General features: G+C 35.9%; 1 protein-coding gene across 5 annotated transcripts; it reads right to left on the reverse strand.

Annotated features, from left to right (window-relative positions):
• Positions 1-162: 162 nt before the first annotated feature.
• Positions 163-20,900, reverse strand: spz (Spaetzle domain-containing protein). 5 transcript variants are annotated; one of them, XM_036357825.2, is made up of 7 exons: positions 20,104-20,900; positions 1,715-1,792; positions 1,564-1,638; positions 1,340-1,378; positions 1,183-1,279; positions 792-1,101; positions 163-730 (listed from the first exon to the last, which is right to left on the reverse strand). In XM_036357825.2, the coding sequence occupies exons 1-7, from the start codon at positions 20,170-20,172 to the stop codon at positions 556-558; spliced, it is 843 nt and encodes a 280-aa protein (XP_036213718.2). In that variant the 5' UTR covers positions 20,173-20,900; the 3' UTR covers positions 163-555. The 5 variants fall into 5 exon arrangements, with proteins under 5 accessions (XP_036213718.2, XP_014098346.3, XP_014098347.3 ...); XM_014242871.3 differs by having other exon boundaries at positions 1,183-1,378; positions 20,104-20,898; XM_014242872.3 differs by lacking the exon at positions 1,340-1,378 and having other exon boundaries at positions 20,104-20,888.
• Between the last annotated feature and the right edge of the window lie 1,739 nt (positions 20,901-22,639).

Genomic DNA, 22,639 nt, shown 5'->3' on the forward strand with positions numbered 1-22,639 from the left:
GAACTAACTTTAGATCGATTGATGTCAAAAAAAAGTTTTCTAAATATTTGAGCTCTATTCCACATTTGTAATTATTTAAATAATAAGTTCGAAAATTCCACGTGGCTTACGGCAAAATATTTAAGAACACCCATATTTTAAGACTTAAAGAAAGTTAACATGTAATGATTATTATTAACAAATTTATTTACAATATATATTTTATAAGCTTAAGTATAAAAATGTTCACAAAAGTTGAAGTTTTGTTTTTTCAATTAAAAAAATATACAAACAATAATTAATTCGTATAACCTATTAAATATAAATATTGAAGTGTATGATTTTGTCGCTATACAATTTATCGCTCTTACTAAAACAAACAAACTTATGTAATTTACAGTAGTTATTGGCTGTGAATTATGTTTTACTTATACTAGATTCACTTGTGAAATCATAAAACCTGCTTAATTAACGTTGACGAATTGCAGCTTTCATATAGTCACGTGCAACGCTCTGACCTGAGCTTTCACATACACGTATATATGTATGTGTGTATGTATTGCAAAACTTTTAGTCTCAAGTTTGACTGTTACGCAATACACATTTGCAACAGCTGGGCATTTTCACTTGTTCCTCCCGCAGTTTGCCGTCGACAGATACAACCATGGTTCTATAGATGTAATTCTGTTTACAACGCGATGTGTAAAATTTCGGCAGTAATTCCTGAAATCGGCAGGGCTTCTCCTCATTGCTAAAGTTGAACAAAATAGTTACGATCAGTTATGTCAAGAGTTTGCGTTTTGTGAGCTTACTCGCACTGTTCCACTAAAATACCCTGCTTGTGGTTCTCGTGTTGCACGACCAACAGCCATTTTGATTCCTTCGTTTCAGCGGATTTCGGATATATTAAATGCGAGGTGCTGGAGCAATAGTACTCATCCTGCGGCCCCGAGTTCATACGTTGCGTTATGTCTGGCGGTGGCACGACATCGTCTTTGAAATATGATTTGAATTTATCAAAATTGTCCTCATCAATTGTATCCAACCGTGAAGACTCCAAATAATTTGGCACGTCCAAACAATAGGGTTTCCCCTTCAGTCGTTCACTGCAGATATACCCATCTGTAAGCAATTTCCCATTCATTATAAAACATTGATCTCTTCAAAAAATATGAAAGAATAATAAAACTAATTGCTAATTACCATCAGAAAATATAATCGCATCATTATTGCGATTGTTGTGATGTGTATTTTGGTCATTATTGTAGTTGATGTTCGTGAGTGTACCTGCAGTTGTCGTCTGGAAAATGAGAAAATCGTTAAAAATCACGTTCAGTTTGCCGTCGGGTGATCTTTGCACTTTAAACATAACATCTTTTTGTGCCGATTGCGATGTTTCCTATATTAATATATTGAAAACGAGAAACAAACAGAAACCGAAAGGAAGTGGTAAGATAGTAAATGTAAGTAAGAGATAGATTTATACTAGTCCATAGGAGAAAAGCAAGTGAAAAAGCAAGTGAAGAAGTGTTTGTTAGAGAAGCAAATTGCATGTGTCTTAAAGCATTAATTTGAGGGACTTACGTTGAAAAGTACAAGTCCCGAATCACTACCAAATTTGAAAATTCGATCCAAGTTCGCTTCAAAATCATTTGATACCTGTAGATTTTTACAAATTTGAAAGTATTTCGATTAAGAAATTCAAAAGTTACGCTGATTTGATTCTTTATCTAACCTTCGTATCTTCATTGGGCGAGCGTTTTTGTCGAATTGTGCTATAATCGTAAGTATAGCCAGCAATGGGGCTAACTATCTGAAAGAGGTAGACATGTGCGTCGGTTAGAAAACACTGAATAATTATCTTTAAAGTTGTAACTATTAATATACCAATTAATAAAGAATGCATACAAAGACAAAATGTTTTTGTTTTTAATTTTTTAACTTTTAACTTTTGTAAATTATCTACAACAATTTAATTAGCCCATGTATCCCAATGATCGAGACTCCAACACCAAATCAAGCCTATGAAGACCAAAGCATCGAAACTATTGTATTTCCTATACATTTTATGTTTTTAGATTGTTTCCAAAGTGTTTATATAAAAGTTTAGAAAACAACAAAAAATCTTAATTGTTGTTTGGCCTGTTTATTCGATCTACTTGTAGAATTAACCATACATTTAATGATAAAAATGACAGTTGACCTTAGAAAATCAAATACTTGTTAGATTCTGTGTAATAAATGTGCGACCGACCGAAAATTGAACTGCTTTCGATATAATCGATATTTCTGAATATAATATATAATACTTAAACGTAGGTAATATAGTATACAATCTATTGCAGATTCGATGAAAAGTTTGAATTTCAGCATTAATATAAGAAATGATAAAATTTTCAAAAAATGAGTAATAAATATCTACATAAGGCGATCATTTGTGATTTCTCTTCCAAACCACAAGAATTGAGTCCCCGATCGATAAAAAAAATTCGGTTTCGGCTCAAATTTTTGACAGTAATTGTCTGAAACGTCACTATCCGATTGCGCCAACGTGCCATACTATCTTGTAGCACATTGGCGCAATCGGATAGTGAGGATATATAAAGTACAAGTACCCGAATCTCGTTACAAATTTAAGCAGTGTAGCGGGTAAGAGAAAAAATAATGCCCTTTAAAATAAGACTAATTAAGCAAGTAAAGTGACAGTCAAATACGCAAAACCTATACCTATTGATGAAAAATGATTTCAAGTATGCGGTTGAAAATGTCGATCTAAAGTACATACTTAAAAATACACCACACATACGTATGTATATAAATTATGCATTGTGTTCGAAACTTTTTTTATACTCTCGCAATCTTATCAATATCTTTATGAAACTAGGTACACATATTTCTTGATATCGTAAGACGATTGGTATTGCAAATGGGCGTAATCGGACCACTGCCACGCCCACAAAACGCCATTGATCAAAAACAAATAAATTGCCATAACTAAGCTTTGCAATAAGATACAAGGCTGTTATTTGGTACGCACATCTCCTAAACCGATAAAACTATAACAACAAAACAAATTTTTTTAGCACCTCTATCCACAATGTGAAAATGGGTGAAATCCACCTCCCACTTTTAGGTAAAAACCCATATCGTGGGATCTGCTTAACCGATTTCAACCAAATTCGATACATAAATAACATTTTATTTCTATGTTATAGTGCGAAAATGGGCGAAATCGGATTACAATCACGCCTATTACTCATATAACACCATTTTAAATTCCATCTGATTCTTTCATTTTCCACTATGCATTTAATTATTTTAGAGTATGCCATCTTGTGATCAAAAATTGTCTGAATTGAACCAAAACTGTTCAAGCCCCTAGGTACTTAATATGTGGACCCCAATGCCCATAGTTGACTTTTTACCGAAAATATCGGTCAATGTGTAAGATATATAATTGAAGTTCATATAGTAAAATAAATAAATGAAACTCTCGATAATAGTTTATTTTTGTGTCAAAAATGGGTTAAATCGGATCAATACTTCCTTTAATATAAAATTTTGCCAACACCTGAAGCAATTTCCCGGGCTTTGATCCATGCAAGTTGCAAGAGTAAAAAATGTTCGGTTACACCCGAACTTAGAACGTCCTTACTTGTTTTTTTGTGAGTTTGTAAAATGATGAAAGCGCCAAACGTAGTGAAGAGCTGAAAATAACTGATATAGCCAGTACCTTTACCTAGTAGTATACTAACATAATTAGTTGGCTAAATATTAGGAATATAGTGCGTTTTTGTGTCTTGCATAATACGGAGAGAAATTTATTCTTTGTTTAATACTTTAGTTTTATTAGTTTAAAATTGTGTGGCAATTAGTTTTGAATAGAATAGCTTCTGGGTACTACGTGTTATAAAGACCCTTCCGATTATTGCTACTTTTTACAGCACATATGTACAAGTATATATCAGAAAACACGCGCTGAAATTCCATTTTGAACTAATCAGTCGCAACTACTTTATCATTGCAACGGACTTCAGAGCAAGATCGAAGAGATAGTTGCATTCATGAGCCGGGAGCGCGTATCAATAGCTACGGTCCAAGAAACCAAGTTAAACAGCCGCTCAGATCTTTTGAGTTGTGCAGATTTCAACGTTTTACGTTACGCTTGAATGTCAGGGTATAGCTGCCCGGTCAGGCCATGTCGAGCTCGAGATATTTATGTTGCCCAACGGGATATCACCTGAACATAGGTGCGCTACTTCGTGGTGAAAACCGTCTGGTGCTAGGCGACTTTTACGCGCACGACATTCCTGCCTGTCAAACGATCGTAGGGGGATGGAGCTGGCGGAACAGATTGACGATTCGACATTCTGCACAATGAATGACAAAACACCCACCAGAATTATGGGCCCCTTTAATAGCTCGCCAGATATTACCATCGCTAGCGGTGGTCTGATTAATAATATAACCTGGCGACCTATGCTAACTCTCGCATCAGACCATCTGCCCATAATTATCTCGATCGAGAAACCTACCGACTTTATTTCTGTGGACAACCGCACTTTTGTTAACTTTAACAAAGCTAACTGGGTCGGCTTCACAGAATTTACCGAGAGCACCTTCAACGCACTACCCATTCCTACGGACGTCATCTATGGAGAGCGTCAATTCCGCAAGGTGATCGCTGCTGCTACTGCTCGCATCATACCGGCTGGAAGAATCGCGGAACTCCGCCCTAATTTCCCAGCCGAAGCAGCTGTACTAGCAAACGAGCGCGACACCTTACTCCATGCCGATCCCTGTGATCCGCGAATAAGGGATCTCAATTTGGAGATTCAGCAAATGGTAAACCATCATAAGCGAACAAAATGGATAGAGCACCTAAAGTCCTGCAACCTGTCCACCGGTGTAAGTAAGCTGTCAAATCCGAGGAAACATGACGATCGGGTTGAAATTCAATTTGATGGCCATGCCTCCTCGGACCCGAAGAAGTGTGCGAGCTATTTTAGCCGGCAGTTTACACTGCACCCTTCGACTGACAAGACCAACCGATGTGTTACCTGACGGCTGCGCAAAATGCCAAAAGACTGCGCACCACTTACTTTCACCGATGGGGAGGTTCAGAGTGCCATCACAAAGGCCAAATCGTCCAAATCCATTGGCCCAGACGGAATAAGCATGCTGATGCTACAACATCTAGGCTCGACGAGAGTAAGCTACCTCACCAAGCTCCTCAACTTTTCGATGGCCACTCTTCAAATACCCGATGTTTGGAAAGTCGGAAGAGTGGTGTGAAAGAGTCCCACTACTAAAGCCTGGAAAACCCGCCAACAAAGGGGAGACTTATTGTCTGATAACTCTCCTTTCTCTATTAGTGAAGACACTTGAGGCCTTGTTACTCCCGACGTTCACACACCACCTTAGTCTAGCAGAACATCAGCATGGCTTTCTCAAAGTGCACAGCACCATCACAGCAATTAGCGTCATAAACGCCCGGATAGTTCATGGCCTAAACTAGAAGCCACCCTTCGAGAGGACGATCTTCGTAGCGTTGGACTTGTCGAAAGCCTTCGACACAGTCAATCACACAACGCTACTTGAGGACATCGAACAAGCTACGCTCCCTCCAGGGCTGAAGCGGTGGACCATGAACTACCTGAGCGGTCGGCATTCATCCGTACTGTTTCGAGGAGAAAACTCCAAACTGAGAAGAATTAAACAGGGGGTTCCGCAGGGTGGTGTCCTCTTCCCTTTACTGTTTAACTTCTACATCTCGAAACTCCCCCAACCACCAGAGGGAATTTCCGTGATCTCGTACGCTGATGACTGCACGATATTGACGTCGGGCAATAGAATCATTGGCATATGCTTAAAAGTAAACAGCTATCTCTCCGATTTTTCTCGCTTCTTCTCTGCAAAGAGTCTGACACTCTCCCCCACTAAATCCACAGCGAACATATTTACGAAAAGGACGAAGGAGTACAGACTGGATCTAAACATTTCAGTCGATGGTACTGAAATTCCGACCGTAAATAACCCTAAAATTTTAGGCGTTACACTAGACAGTCTTTGCAACTTCACTGCTCACACGACCGCAATAACTTCCAAAGTACAGAGCCGCAACAAAATCCTCAAATCGCTTGCCGGCAGCTCAAAGAAACGTTGCTGGCGACATACAAGGCAATCGGCCGGCCGGTCCTAAACTATGCAGCCACAATATGGTCGCCTGGATGTAGTGTTCCGCAGACGAAGAAGCTCCAGACCTGTCAGAACACTGCACTCCGGACTATCACGGGATGCCTCTTGATGTCCCCAATCGAACACTTACACAGTGAGGCCCGTATGCTTCCGGTTAAGGAACATAACGAGCTCCTCTCCAAGCAGTTTCTGCTGTGTTGCTTTCGTAGAAACCATCCTTGTAGGTGTCTGCTTGAAGCGCAGCCGCCTCATAGGAACATCAAGAGGTCTTTCCTTGATTACGTCGACGCATTAGACGGTACGCCGACCGGACTTCGGACGCAACGAACTTCAGACAGGCTCTGACCGCCATTCACAGTGGAGCCATCAACACCCTCCCTGACTCCCTCTCAGTGAATGGCGTACTACGAGTCAAACCACCACCCATAGCAGACGTAGAGCTCGAGTTGCCTCGCGAAACCAGAGTGACCCTCGCGCAACTTCGTTCTGGATATTGTAGCAGGTTAAACTCCTACTTATCCAGAATAGACTCCGACATACCAAACACATGTCACCACCTCTTTACATGCCCAACGAACCGCACTCATCTTTCACCCTTTTCCCTATGGTCCAACCCCATCGAAACAGCTCGTTTCCTGGGCTTCCCGTGAGATGACCCCGACGACAACCAATCTAGAATTTATCACCCAAACGTGGATTAGGTAACCGTTACAACAACAACTTTTTCAGCTATTTGTCCTGAAATATGCTATGCTACCCATGGTACTTTTTGGGTTCAGTTTTTATACCCTGAACAGGGTATAAAGTTTGCCACGAAGTTAGATTAGATTAAATTTGAAAAATGAGGTATGCACTGCGACCTAGGGTCTATTGTGCCCTCTCCTCCATCACATGCATTCCCAAAGTCCCAGCACCCTGAAAAACTCCAGATACTTGCTGGGTGCTATTGAGGCAATTGATCCCTGGTCACAAAAATGGAACCGAGGGCCTTGAACCTGCGTCTACAAATTGCGGTGCAATCTAGGATTAGGTGTTCTGGTGTTTCCGGTCCCATGTCGCAGAATCGGCAGTTGCCACAAGAAGCTAAGCCCATGTTTGATAGGTGCTTCTTGAGCCTGCAGTGCCCAGTGTAGAGCGCGACAAGGAGACGGAGTTTGTTTCTGGGGAGGTTAATAATTGCCACGAAGTTTGTAACCCCAAGAAGGAAACCTCGGAGACTCTATAACATATATACATAAATGATCAGCATGATGAGCTCAGTTGATTTAGCCATGTCCGTCTGTATGTCCGTCCGTCCATCCGTCTGTATATATGCAAACTAGTCCCTGAGTTTTTAAGCTATCGATCTGAAATTTTACACCTGTCCTTTTTTCACTAAGAAGCTGCTCACGGCCGATATCGGACCACTATAGCAAATAGCTGCCATACAAACTGAAAAATCGGAGGCAAGTCCTTATATGGGAAACTTTTTTATTTCCACGAAATTTCGTGTAAAGTGCCTGCATGGAAAACTTTTTTATTTGACGAGGCATCTTCACGAAATTAGATCGGAATCAAGTTATTGTAAAGAACCTTTGTATCTGTGGAGGGTATTTTTGCTTCGCTGCAAACGAAGTTAACGTTTTTCCTTGTTTTATAACAATTGAATTATCAATTTTAAAATAAATAAAGTGATGGACTGAATGTCCGCGATGTCATTATCTTATCCGATTTGTTTGAAGTACATTCTGAAATCCTCAGCTACTTCGACCTAACAACTGGACCACTGCGCGGATCCTTCTCATAGCGAAGGTGACAGGAGGAGTCTTGTGCCAAGTGCAACAAGGGCTACAATGTTTTTCAAGGGAGGCGGCATCAAATCATGTACTGGTCCGAAGTGCAGTTTCCTTCAAAGAGGTGTGCATAAGCATTGATAGTAGAGTGGCGATACTAACCTTGAGTTCGCGACAAGACTAGTCAAGTAGTGTTTGATATCTTTATCAGTAGCATCAAGCTGCCTTGTTATGGGTGCCGAGTCGCAGCGCAATTTTTGGAAACCGATGAGCATGCTAGAGGAAAATTGGATCTTCTTGCGCTCTAGTGTTGGATGTATGAACCTCCCGTTAGTTTGGCAAGCGTAAGTCAACAACCAAAACTTGTGCTCCTGCCAGATCCTTCTAGCCCAGAATGGAGCGCAATATCTATAAGAATCTTGTTATTCAAATCTAGGAGTTTTGAGAATTACAAGCCATCAGCGTTAACAGCTTAAACGATTCCCTTTCAAGTTTAGTTCAGATAATCAAGATACTAAGTACTTTTATCTAACACTCATCAAACTAAATTCTTGACAGAGAGAATTAAGCTATAAAAATCAAGAAACCACCTGTGGCATCAGACGCATATAACTTTCCGCGTAATAAATTAATAAACACAATTCGAACAGCTGATCGCTGAATTCATAAGTGGGCGAATATAATGTAGCTCAATAGGCCGCATTACACTTTTGTAACCCGATTGTACCGTAGCTAAAACGCATAATAATTACCGTTCAACTTATAACCGGCTTTTTAGATTTTGAGAAGCACTCATGTTAAACTCTTACTCATAGTGATAGTGAGTTATGGTCTTAATCAGCACACCGAGTACAATTAAAAAAATACTTCATCCTGGCTCTTTATGAAAAATGTTTCATTACTCATGATTTTTGTGAGAACACATTTTATTGGTACATAAAGTAATCAGAAACCTGGTGCATAAAAGAGTGTTGAATTAGTGTTACGCTCTTGGGTTGGTTAAATGAGTACTGAGTACGGGATTACTAGAATGTTCGAGTAAATTACGATATTTAATAAAATATTTATTACTGAATGTTAGACAAATTCAAAAGGTCGAAATTTTAAGCTGTATACGTTTGTATACTCTTGCAACATATTGCTACAGAGTGTAATAGTTTTGTTCACCTAACGGTTGTTTGTATCACCTCAAACTAATTGAAATAGATATAGGGTTATATATATAAAAATGATCAGGATGATGAGACGAGCTGAAATCCGGGTGACTGTCTGTCCGTCCGTCCGTCTGTGCAAGCTGTAACTTGAGTAAAAATTGAGATATCTTTATGAAACTAGGTACACATGTTTCTTGGTACCGTAAGACGATTGGTATTGCAGATGGGCGTAATCGGACCACTGCCACGCCCACAAAACGCCATTAATCAAAAACAAATAAATTGCCATAACTAAGCTCTGCAATAAGATACAAGACTTATTTGGTACACAGGATCGCATTAGGGAGGGGCATCTGCAGTTAAAATTTTTTTTTTTAAGTGGGCGTGGTCCCGCCTCTAATATTATTTAATTTGCACCCCCACCCCGCCCACTCCCCATATAACGGTACTGTTAAAAACTACTAAAAGCGCGATAAACCAAGCACTAAAGACGCCAGAGACATTAAATTTTATCTCTGGGATGGTATGAGATGACTTTATAGGAACCGCGTTCAAAATTAGACATTGGGCGTGGCACAGCCCACTTTTAGGTGAAAATTCGGTACATAACGTTATTTTCACATTTCTATGTTATAGTGCGAAAATGGGCGAAATCGGACTACAACCACGCCTATTTCCCATATAACACCATTTTCAATTCCATCTGATTCTTTCACTTTCCACTATGCGTATCAAGCAACAATGATTATATCGGGGTAAAACTTTGCGTGAATAATACGTTTAAAGTATGCCACCTTGTGACCAAAAATTGTCTAAATCGAACCAAAACTGTTCAAGCCCCTAAGTACTAAATATGTGGACCCCAGTGCCTGTAGTTGACCTTCTACCGAAAATTTCAGCCAATCCACAAAAATTTGACTTTGCGAGAGTATAAAATGTTCGGTTACTTCGAACTTAGCCCTTCCTTACTTGTTTTAGTATAATTTTCGTTGACGGGAAATAAAATATAAATAATAAATAAAACTAAGTGAGTCTATGTCCTTAAAAATAACTTAATATATACTAGTACCAAATTTGATTGTAGTAAATTCACAATTTTATTGAACAATAAAGTTGAACCTTTTCGCTACATTTCTTAATATAAAGTTTTGCCAACACCTAAAGACATCTCTCCGGCTTTGATCTATGCAAGTTGCAAGAGTATAAAATGTGCGGTTGAACTTAGCCCTTCCTTACTTGTACTACATAAAACACTTTTGACCGTGAAAATCTGAAAACAAAATATTAACTAATTTCCTGGAATTTCAGAAACTTATATCATTATATGATCACCCTAATTGATGATGGAGGCTACATACTATCTTAATACAATATAATTAAGATTGATACATATTTCTTTTCCATATTATCGTTTAATAGAGCTGTAGGCCTTCGTATGTGTTACTGCTACTACTACTTTCGGAAGCAGCCCCCACTGGTCTTCACTAAAAGGTACGCATATGTATATATATAGACAGGTTCTTGGGTATATGTGAAATAATTGCTAGTGACTCACTCTAGGCATTTTTAAATGCGACCTGTTGCGTTCATTCATTGTTTATTTTGTCAGCGCGACTGCATTTTAAACAGTTCGAACTGATTTTGTGGTTTTCACTGTCAACAAGATTTTAACCGCATGCTCACTTGTAAGCTACTTTATGGGGCATTAAAGCACTTTATTGATACTAACATAGTACATACCATACATACATTTGTATAAGTGTAAGAATGAGAATATAAACATCGGAAAGTATAAATAAATAACTAAGAACATGAAGTCACTTACAAATCGGCAATGAATTATGCAGAAAATAATTTTTTGCACTAAAAATATGAAGTATTCGACCACTAAAAAGCCCATAAATAGATGCCAACCCATACGAATATTGTTTCAAACATATTATATATACCATATATACATATGCATTTTGACAGTGACAGCTTTTTTCCCTGGGAATGTTTGGGACCTCATAGTCCTTCCAACGAATTGAATCTACAAGAACTTATTGAGTCAACAATTTATTTTTTCAGACGAAGAGCCCGAAATCGTGTAAAGTTTTTATGTTTAAAATTTTTTACAGACAAAATTATCAGTAAATTTTAAAAAGTCAGTTGCATTAACAAAATCGTATTAGATATAATTAAAATAGAGTTTTGTGGAAAACGCGTTTAAAACTTTTTGTGCTGAAGCTGACTTACTTAAACGCTTCGCCCCAGCAGCCGCTTGGGTAAAGAACATGTTTTTCACTATTCTACTAATCAAAGGATTTTTTGGGTTCTAAAGTGAACGATAACCAAAAGGTGGGCATAGCTTCCCAACCTAAAGTCAATATAATGCGAATCATTCTTGAGGCAGTGCCAAAAGTTAGGAAAATTTATTGATTACAGAAAACTATTATTAAGCATTCTCTCCAAATTTCCATAATATATCTCACTGATTACCGATATTTTCATTAAAAACTCAGTCATAGGCAATGAAGTCCACATCTAAATATATGGGGGCTTGAACAGTCAAGATCCGATTTTCACCATTTTTAAATTTGAGATGCCATTTCTTACAGGCACTAACCCGATATATTAATTGGCGGTTGATTTGTATAACACCAAGTGAAAGGATCGGATGAAATTTAATTTTGTCTTATATGAGAAGTAGACATGGTTGCATTTCGATTTCGCCTATTTTCGCGACTTGGGAATATCACGATAATGTTATCTACCGAATTTTGTTGAAATAGATCGAATAGTTACTGAGATATAGGATCTCACCTAAAGGTGGGAGGTGCCACGCCCGATTTTGACTAGCTTAGAAAGAAAATATACGAACGGAAAATAACTAATCCGAAATGGTTAAATTCGCGCCAATTTATTGCCCATAATAACAATTGCTTGAGCAGAAAAAAAGTGGTTAGCTTCAGTTGAACTTTAGGATCGGTTCCCACTAAATACAGGGTGGCTCACGAATCGTGCTACAAAAACAGACCGTAATAACATTTTTTTGTTAGTGTCATCGTCTTACTTTTTTTTTATTTTGTAGGTTATTATTTAAGTTTTTTAAAAATGAATGATTGGTATACCGAAAAAATAGTTTGGATAGTGCAGCGGTACCATGCTTCGCAGTCCGTCATTTCCGTTCAATGGGAATTCAGACGGGATTTTGGCGGTACACCTCCGAGTAGATGGACCATTATGAGGTTGATAAACATGTTTGCCAGATCTGGAAGTATCGCAAGAAAACTGTACCATCGAGATTCGTATGTTCGTGTTCAAAAAACAAGCAAACAGATATCACAACATTTATGATAACTTAAACCGGTTCCGGTTAAACCCTCTACATTTGCTTTTTCGACTGGAATTTTGCCAACAAAATATGAAGTGGCCGAAGGAGACAATAACAAAACAAAACAAAAATTCACGAGACGGAACTTCTCCCAGAACGAGTCACTGTGTGGTGCGCAGTTTCATCAAAATGTATTGTCGGGACAAACTTCTTTGGAGAAAACGGTGTAACAGCAACTGTCAATGGCCACCGTTATTTAAAGATGTTGAACGAGATGACATTTACGGTCCATAATTTTTACAAGTCATTAATTATATAAAATAGAATAAAATTTGCTACACAATAAAAAATAAATAAAAAAAACAGTTATTAAATTTTGTTTTTGTAGCACGATTTGTGCGCCACCGTAAATAAAGTGATTTAAAACTAATTATTTTCACTGCAGCCCTTTTGCATTACATACATACAAATTCATTCTTCCATTTCTTTGCTTCAAACATTTGTGGTTTTTCCAAAACATCCGTTTGCGGTCATCTCAACAACGGTCAATGAATTTCAAAATTAATCGAGGTGACGAGAATAAGCGCGATGTGAAGAAGAAAGAACATAAAATTAACCATTTTCGATTTATCCTATTGGAATTGATAAAATGTGCTGCATAAATTTTACAATTGAGTGTACAACTATCTGAAAAAATATCTGTCGTTAACAAAAAGTCATTGTATTGAAAAAGAAGTATGATTAGTGCAAATTTCATTTCACGACAATCATAAAAAGAAATCTACAACTACTGGCGAAAAAATCCCTTTTCACCTACACAAAAGTGTGATAAATTACACGATAATCATGTTATGCAGATTCCAAATACATTGTAATTATTGCTATTAATAATAAAAAATTTTCGTGACAACAGGCCCAAAGAACAATAACAAGAAAAAGAAAAGCAAAATAAAATCAAACTGAAAATTAATTGAAATGCTTTCATTAAAATGCATTGAAAGTCTGCTAAAATAATGTGTTTATGTACCTATAATTAACTTTCATGGAATCAGCATTTAACGAACTCTCAGTTTACAAGAGTTTATCAGAGTCGAAATCAGCTTCAAACAATCAACTTTATATTACACATACTCAACATACATTACACCTGATTGGGTATTAAGATGGGTCGTGCTTAGATGAAATGCAAAGAAAATTTCCTATCAAATAAAAATTAGTTGAAAGTTTTGTTTAAAAAATTGTTTTTGCATATGGAGCATCGATTGATATTACTTAGCTAGCGTTGTTTCTATTACTTTTTTTTTAAAACAATCAGCTATCACTTATATTCAAATTTTCGACGAGAATATGTTCAAAACCTTCTGTGTTCGAAATTTGCATGGGTTTGGAAACTAGTTTTGGAATAATTTAGAAAATATTACATTTCTGGCATAGCATGCAAGTATAAAATGAAAATATTAATAAAATTAATGTCCAACTTATTTCTTAGTATAAGAAATTACTTCTATTAGATCCAAAAGAAAGTCTTCCTTTAAATGGGCATTCGGCTCTTGGAGTTTATGTACGGGCCCACTATATAATATATTTCTAGAAAATGTGGATGATGCAAAGTTTTAAGCCTGGATGGACTATCAAACTTTTGTTGAATTTGTATCAAATAATTACATTTCTTCACTATTATTATTACGGCTATAATAAACATTTATACCCTGAACACCATATATTAAGTTTGCCACGAAGTTTGTAACCACCAAAAGGAAACGTGGGAGACCCTATAAAGTAAGTATCTAAATGATCAGCGTGACTAGTGACTAGTCCCTCAGTTTTAGACATATCTATCTTAAATTTACACATCCACTCATTTGTCTGAATCCTCGATATGGGTATTTGACAAAAAACATTGCCAAAGTATTGATATAAGCTGAAGATAATTTTATTACATCGGACCACAATAATATAATATATAGCTGGAAACAAACTGATCGATAAAAATCTAGTTTTTCAATGGACTTCTTTTCTTGGCAAGATATCTTCACGAAATTTGATACAAATAATTGACTAAGGCAATACTACAGCTATCGAACATATTGTTCAGATCGGACCCATACAGCATTTAGGTCCCATTCAAATTGAGGGATCGATGTCAAGATATATTTTTTCTTATTAAAAAACTTTAATTGTTCTTGAAGGTTGTTTCTATCCATCGTTGGATGCAAACCGTTTGCCGGTTACGATAAGGTATTTTGGAAACGGTAGTTATTTCTTCATTACACACGTACCATTCTAATGCCAATTTTATATAATCTAAACAACAACAATTAAAACGAGGAAAAAGTGGATTTTCCAGTTTGTTTCTTGGCTGTTTATTGAAGTTAGCAATTAGAAAAACAAAGAGTATGCAACTAATTTATTAGCGCAGAATGCTATGCAATTAAAGTGAAGCGTATTATTAGCAACAACAATTTTCATTTTTGCATGTGAAACTACCTTCAGCGATAATTTTGCCGGATAATTGTTTAAAAATAGTATGCGGTCATATGCCCTTTCAATACTGGTAATGTTATTTTTCATTTGTACAATACGAAATACATCATGTTGGTTCTATATAAATGGGGTAATTAAATCCAATAACAGAAGCGCATCTGTTTATACTATGCATATATATATAATATTTATAATATATATGGTATATATGGCATATAATTTTATATGCATTTGTAGTTCACCGCGAGTAGACCCATCCGCATTTGCTGCTGATTAGAACACTCTTTAATGAATATAAATTAAGGGGCGCCTAAGCTACAGGCTTTGAGTGCGGTTTCAAACGTCCATATTTGAATGATTAAATGGTGTACAAATACTACCTTATGTGAACATTCTCATTCAAACCTTTATATTATACAACTACTGTTTTTCAAAAACATGAACCGGTTTTAAACAATGAACTTAAAAAATAATAATTTTAACATGATTTGGAAAAACTGATGAGTGCTTTAGGAACAGGGACAAGGAGTTTACCAGAAACAAGAAAGTAACAAGTGCTTCAATAATACCTTCTTTTAATAAATTTGTAAATTATGTATATAATTTGATTACACAATGCTAAAACTACTAATTAACGTTAACTTAAAAGGTCAAGGGTAATAGAACTTTGAGATACCGGTTATTTTAATATATCATAAAATTAAAAAAATAGAAATTTTTAAATAGTAACTAAATAAAATATTTTAACCGGTCAATATATAATGTATTTTAATGGTAATATCCCTTGGGTGCTTTAATTTAAATATCCAATGATGATGACAATGGTGATCTGGCAACAATGCAATGAATAAGTTGGATATTCATTACTAGTGCTTAAGGATCATAATTCATTTAGATTTTCAAGTCTTTAACTTAACTAAAAAACAAGAGGTTCGTTTAAAATCGTTCTCCATTTTATATTTTCTCTTACGTGAGCGTTAAAAGTAAAAAAGAACAAGTTAACAAAAAACTACTAAATACAAAAAGAGTACAACTAAATTATTTAATTTTTTTTCTAATCTTAAACACCGTCCTTGTAGCTAATGTTTGGGGTTGTTCAAGATAAACTTCCAACTATTGTTAGAAATATGTAATATTTTTGTTAAATATTACACACTGAATAGTGCTAATATGCTTAAGAGCAGAGTTGTCAATATAAAGGCAAAGGTACCTAATAACTTATAGTTAATAATAGCTACGTTCGTCAGAACCAGAAACCAATATTTTGCTTTCTAACAAACATACGTTCTAAGAAAATGGAAAGATAATAATAATATATAGCAACAATTGAACAAATAGAGTATCAAATGAAAAAAATGGAGTAAAAACGTTTATATGTAAATATTTGCTTTGGTTTTTATGTACGCGGATCCGTTAAAAAGTTTGAGTTTAAGACAAAGTTTTAGTTGCTAAGGACAGACAGGTAAATAAATAAAACTAAGTGCAAATTATTTTTAATTATATAAGAGTATGACAACTGTGTACGCATATATTAAAGTTGTCCCTATAAGCGCTAAACTAAGAATAAATTTCCTAGTTTATCATGAAACACGAAACAAATTAAGTACAAACAGTGACGAATCTACCAGTTATCGATAATTATTTGATTAAAATATCAAAATTTTTCGAAAACTATTATCTAAAATATTAGTAAAAAAAATATACTTAATTAGTCCTACTCCGTGCCGGTGAGCAATCAGATGATTTGATTAAAGAACTCAACGCTACTGAATTTATAATTTTGTTTGCTTTTAATAGATTACTTTCTTTATCTGTAATTGAAAGTTATTAAAATCAGTAGAAAACAACCAAACCGTACCAAAAGGCCTTTAGCAAAAACGTAGCCATAGAGGTTGCAAAAGAGATGCTTGGCAACGTAGCGGAGAGCCCAACATACTTCAAACGCATTACTGGTGACGATATGTGGGTTTATGAATATGACGCCACAACTGTCAAAAATAAGCTAAAACCGAAAAACCACGTGATTAACGTGATGTGGTTCAGTATAAATTCATTCCACAGGGCGAAACGGCCAATAAGAATACACGATAATGTGCCATCACATTCTAGCATGATTGTGATCGACTTTTTGGTCAAACACGAAACGAGTGTCATCGCTCAGCCACCGTATTTACCAATTTTGGCTTCCTGTGACCTTTTTCTGTTTTCAGAACTGAAAAATCCAGTTCGTGGAACACGCCATAAGTCCACTAAAGCCATTAAAAGTCATTCGTTAAAGGCACTTTGACTGAAGCTGTCTTTCAGAAAATAGTGACAAATCTTTAATAGATAAGTAAGTATATTTACCATTATCTTAAATCTAACGGAAAACCTGAAGATACGAAACTCATAGAATAAGCTCAAACAAACATCTGCCGAGTTGTGTGGAAACTGTATTTATTAACAATGTAAATGATTGTGTGAAGCTAAGTAAATTTAAGTAAAGTATTATGTAACGTACTGTATACGCACTGCCTTGCATGGGCGCGTAGCTTCGAAACAGCTATTGACTAAACGACATGAGCGCGATGAGCCAATATTTTAAGTCAAACTCATAAACGTTAAAAATAATTTATTGTGTAGATGTTTGTGAAAAGAAATTGCGACTTGAACATTTCACGTTTGAGATAGCGAAGTTTGCATAACTGTAAACTCAAATTCGTTGTGGTGGCAATTAACACATTATAGCAAGTTAGCGATCGTTTGACTTTGTAGAAAATTTATCAGCTGGTGGGTGATTTAAACTATGATGGGATTTTAAATGCAGAAGGGGGCAAGCTGAAGTTATTTTTGTCGATTGTGTTAGTAAAAATGCGATACTAATTCGAACGGGAATTCTGAAAATGCAAGTAATTTAGTTTGAAAAACTAATCATTAAAGATTTGTTCTTAGAAATTTATAAATATGCGCAAAAGTCATGCAGGTGAAAAGCAAATGATTGTGAACTTCTAAATGATTTGTGAGATAGTTTCGCTTTCGGCGTATGTGTTTAATTAACTATAAAATATTTTTTATTATTAAATGTATATACCATTGAAAACTAAGGATCTGCCGCCAGAAAAAACTATATAAATAAAAAAATTTTGTGAAAAATAACAGGAAATCTTCGAGTGTGAGGCCTATTCTAACAAAAGACTGAAAATTCTACAAATATAATATGTGGTCGAAAAGTTGAAAGATGGCTTAAGTCGGTTACGAGGTTAGGTGAGTATAGCATTTTCAATATATGGACAATTTTCTTAATTACGTTTAGCGTCGAAGCGTAGCAGCTAAACAGAAACTATAATACTTAATATAATCGAATTTGATAACCAATACGTTGCCTTAAAATGCTTTGAAGTTGTCAGCCCACTTGTTATATATGTTTATGTATGCATATTGACATTGAAATAATATTTCGCTAGAGCCAATATACAAATTCAAAATACAAAAGCTGCCTAGGTACAGAATTCCCCGGTTATATACACTTCAAAAATTACTTAATTTTTGGTTCAATTAACCGGGGAATCAAATCGTTTAATTGAACAATTCGTTCAATTAGAGGAATCCCTCTTATTTAGACTTATATTATTCACGTAATCAATTAAAATAAGTAAGGAAGGGCTAAGTTCGGATGTAACCGAACATTTTATACTCTCGCAAAGTCAAATCGTATATATATAAAATATACTCGTTTGTGGACTGTGTTCCACATATTCAGTACCTAGGGGCTTGAACAGTTTTGGTTCGATTTAGACAATTTTTGGTCACAAGGTGGCATACTTTAAACGTATTATTCACGCAAAGTTTAATCCCGATACAGTCATTGTTGCCAGATTTCCATAGTGGAAAGTGAAAGAAGCAGATGGAATTTAAAATGGTGTTATATGGGAAATAGGTGTGGTTGTAATCCGATTTCGCCCATTTTCGCACTATACCATAGAAGTATGAAAAGAATATTATGTACCGTTGGTTGAAATCGATTGAGCAGATCTCAAGATATGGGTTTTCACCTAAAAATGGGCTGTGCCATGCCCACGGTCTAATTTTGAACGCGGTTCCTATAAAGTCATCTCATTTCATCCCAGCGATAAAATTTAATGACTCTGGCGTGTTTAGTGCTTGATTTATCGCTCTTTTAGTAGTTTTTAAGAGTACCGTTATATGGGGAGTGGGCGGAGTTGCCACCCGATTTCAACTATTTTCACACCGTCAATAGAAGTGCTAGAAACATTTGCTTCCAGTGAACTTTGTTATTATAGCATTGGCTGTTTAGGAGATATGCACATTAAACCTATTAGAGGCGGGATCACGCACACTTTTAACTGCAGATGCCCCTCCTTAATGTGATCCTGTGTACCAAATAACAGTCTTGTATCTTATTGCGGAGCTTAGTTATGGCAATTTATTTGTTTTTAATTAATGGCGTTTTGTGGGCGTCACGGTACTAAGAAACATGTCAATTAAGTTTCATAAAGATATCTCAAATTTTGTCTGTCTGTCCGAAAACGATCTGTAATTTTGCACACGTCTTATTCTCCCAAAGAATAATTTTTAATAGCCGTAGATATCGAGTCACCATAGAATATAATGCATACTTATGACTGGGTATAACTTATGACTGATTATTTGACTGAGCATCTTGACGAAATCTGGCATGGATTATTATCCACGGTAAGGCTACAATTTTCGAACTTATTGTTCAGATCAGACCACTTTAGCATACAGCTGCCATTTGAAGTGACTGCCGGTGCAGCCGAAGTTATAAGTTCTGTATATTGTACTTACACACATATGTATATACAAACGAAGGCAACAAACGATAAGACATCTTTGTGCTACGCTGTTCAAGTAAAAATTTTTGAGCTTTGTGCATGAAGTTGATGTTCTCCAGACCAATGAGTCAAACTGAAGTAAAGACTAGCCCTACTAAACTTCTGCGTTTCTGCAGAAGTAAGAGTGCGTAGCGACTGATAACATTTCAAGATGCTACTCAATTTTGTTATGTTCTGAAATAATATTTACACATATGCATATGTATATGCACTCTTATTCATAATAAGCATATTAACTCCATACACCACATGTATGTAAGCACATATTAGTATTATAACCAAAGCAGTTAATAAAAGCAAAGTACAGTAAAACACTTCCGAATCAGCATAATTGTTGTAGCACTCACCAGAAACAAACAGGTGAACAACAACAGCGGTAAAGCCGGCCGCGAGCACCAAGAAATTGTGTGGAACATTTTAGAACTTCTGAATCACCGCAATACGCTTTGTCACAGCAATAAATTAGGCGTTGTACTCAAGACACAAGGCTTACTTGGTGCACAGCACAAAAAAAGGTTATAAATTTTTTTTTTTTTTAATTTGGCACACTTTATAGAATTTTTCAGAGGCTTGAGTATGCCTTGTACACCTTTATCACATCCGCGACATCAAAACGTGCGTCGTGTGCGCCCAAGCGAAAATTCAAATCACTCAGACTGATATTTCCACTGGATATACGTTTGTTTGTACAGGCTTAGGTGTCTACGAATAACCGAAACCCGAATAAACACGCTTTATTGCTTCCTACTTTACCTAAAAGTAAATGTGTTTATTTAGTTTGCTTCTTTTCACTACACTTGTTCATAAATTTTTGTTTCTGCTGTCTGCTTATTAAATTATCAGTTTATTATGTTGATTTTATTTAATTTGTTTTTCACTTTTGCTTTGTCAATCGACAGCGTAATCCGTCGATAATCGCTGAGCGCTGGTCGAGCTCCGTTCGCCGAGCGTTGCTTGTTCAACCGTCACAGCTGGGGCCACGACTGATAGTGAGTACAGTGTGGACGCCACAACAAAGCTTCAACTGAGCTTCCAAGTTTCAAGTCCAACGCTGATTGCTGCCTTTTGTTATTCTTCTCGATTGTGGAGACTATCGCACGCAATCAAAGCGACAGTGACTTGAAATTGTACTTAAACGCTCTCCAAACCGATCCGTGGCTTCGGTTCGCGCTCTCAACCTTACAATCGGTGTCCACACTATTTAAATGACAGTTGATTGCTGCGAAGAGAAGAGGTAAGTTAAATGTTTGTTTGTTAAGCTTTCGATTTTTTTAGCTCTTTCATATTTATACCTATAAAACTGTATACCGTTCGCTGATCATGAGCATTTGGCTGAACCCTTCTCATTTAGTAATGAATGCCTAACTATATTTAGCATTCACTCAATCAGTTTTTGCCTCAGACAAAGCACAAATTACTTTAATAAGTACAAAGAATTGGAATCTCTATTTAGATATAATTTATTAGGTTTTACTGTTTAATATAGCGTGAACGGAACAAGTATTTTATTAGAAATTTCCGTAATGCATTCATTGTAACAAGCTAGATCGCATGAATCAAGTGATCCGAACAACAGGTAATGATTAATATAAGATATTTTGGTTTGAGACAGAGAACCAATAAGTGAATATCTAATCAATCACCTCTGAAATGAGTATAATTTGAGAAATGTGTAACGAATGTCTCGGAAAGTAGGGGTCAAGATTATTAAAACTGACCCAAATCAGTCCAGAAGAAGTTTTTTACTTTCACATCTCCTTATTACTTTATAAAAGAGCAAACCTCTTTGTGCGGTTTTTCTAAGAAACTAATTCGAAAATCGGCGCGTACAGTATTTTTAAATGTATTTTAATTAGATATATTTTCGAAATATTGTATTTAATATTACTAATTTTTATATTCCAAATATTTGCAACAATAACTAATATCTGGTTCCGCTCGAAATTTGTTTTTTGGATTATCAATAAAAATTATGGGAGTTACCAACTGAATTACTACTACTTCAATATGCAATAGAAGAAGAACGACTAATGGAACCTTTAAATTTTTGAGTTATATTTAATGAGAGCTGCTATATTGTATATATAAAAGCAAAAAAAAATATTTTTAACGTATACATAATAACAATAACGATAGTATGAGGTATAATCTTAATAAATTGTACAAAAGCTTTATAATCAAAAGTCGCTTAAGAAAACTTAGGGCACATATCTCTTATATTGGAATACAGTATATTCATATAGTCAAATGTCTCTTAATTTGATATTAGCTGTCGTCCTCTCGTTATTTCTTTGCTCACTAGCTTTGCGCGCTGCTCTCTTGTCAAAATATGAATTTAGTCAAAAGAAGGTAAAAAAACAAATATTCTTAAAGCAACTAAGGAAGGGATAAGTTCGGGTGGAACCTAACATTTTATACTCTTGCAACTTGCAAGGATCAATGCAAAGAAAATATCCTCAGGTTTTAGGAAAACTTTATATTAAACAAGTAAGGAAGGGCTAAGTTCGAAGTAACCGAACATTTTATACTCTCGCAAAGTCAAATTTTTGTGGATTGGCTGATATTTTCGGTAGAAGGTCAACTATAGGCACTGGGGTCCACATATTTAGTACTTAGGGGCTTGAACAGTTTTGGTTCGATTTAGACAATTTTTGGTCACAAGGTGGCATACTTTAAACGTATTATTCACGCAAAGTTTTCCCCGATATAATCATTGTTGCTTGATATGCATAGTGGAAAGTGAAAGAATCAGATGGAATTGAAAATGGTGTTATATGGGAAATAGGCGTGGCTGTAGTCCGATTTCGCACTATAACATAGAAATATGAGAATAACGTTATTTATCGAATTTTGTTGAAATTGGTTAAGCAGATCTCAAGATAT

Source organism: Bactrocera oleae, chromosome 2 (genome assembly GCF_042242935.1).
Source record: "Bactrocera oleae isolate idBacOlea1 chromosome 2, idBacOlea1, whole genome shotgun sequence".
Lineage (NCBI taxonomy): Eukaryota > Metazoa > Arthropoda > Insecta > Diptera > Tephritidae > Bactrocera > Bactrocera oleae.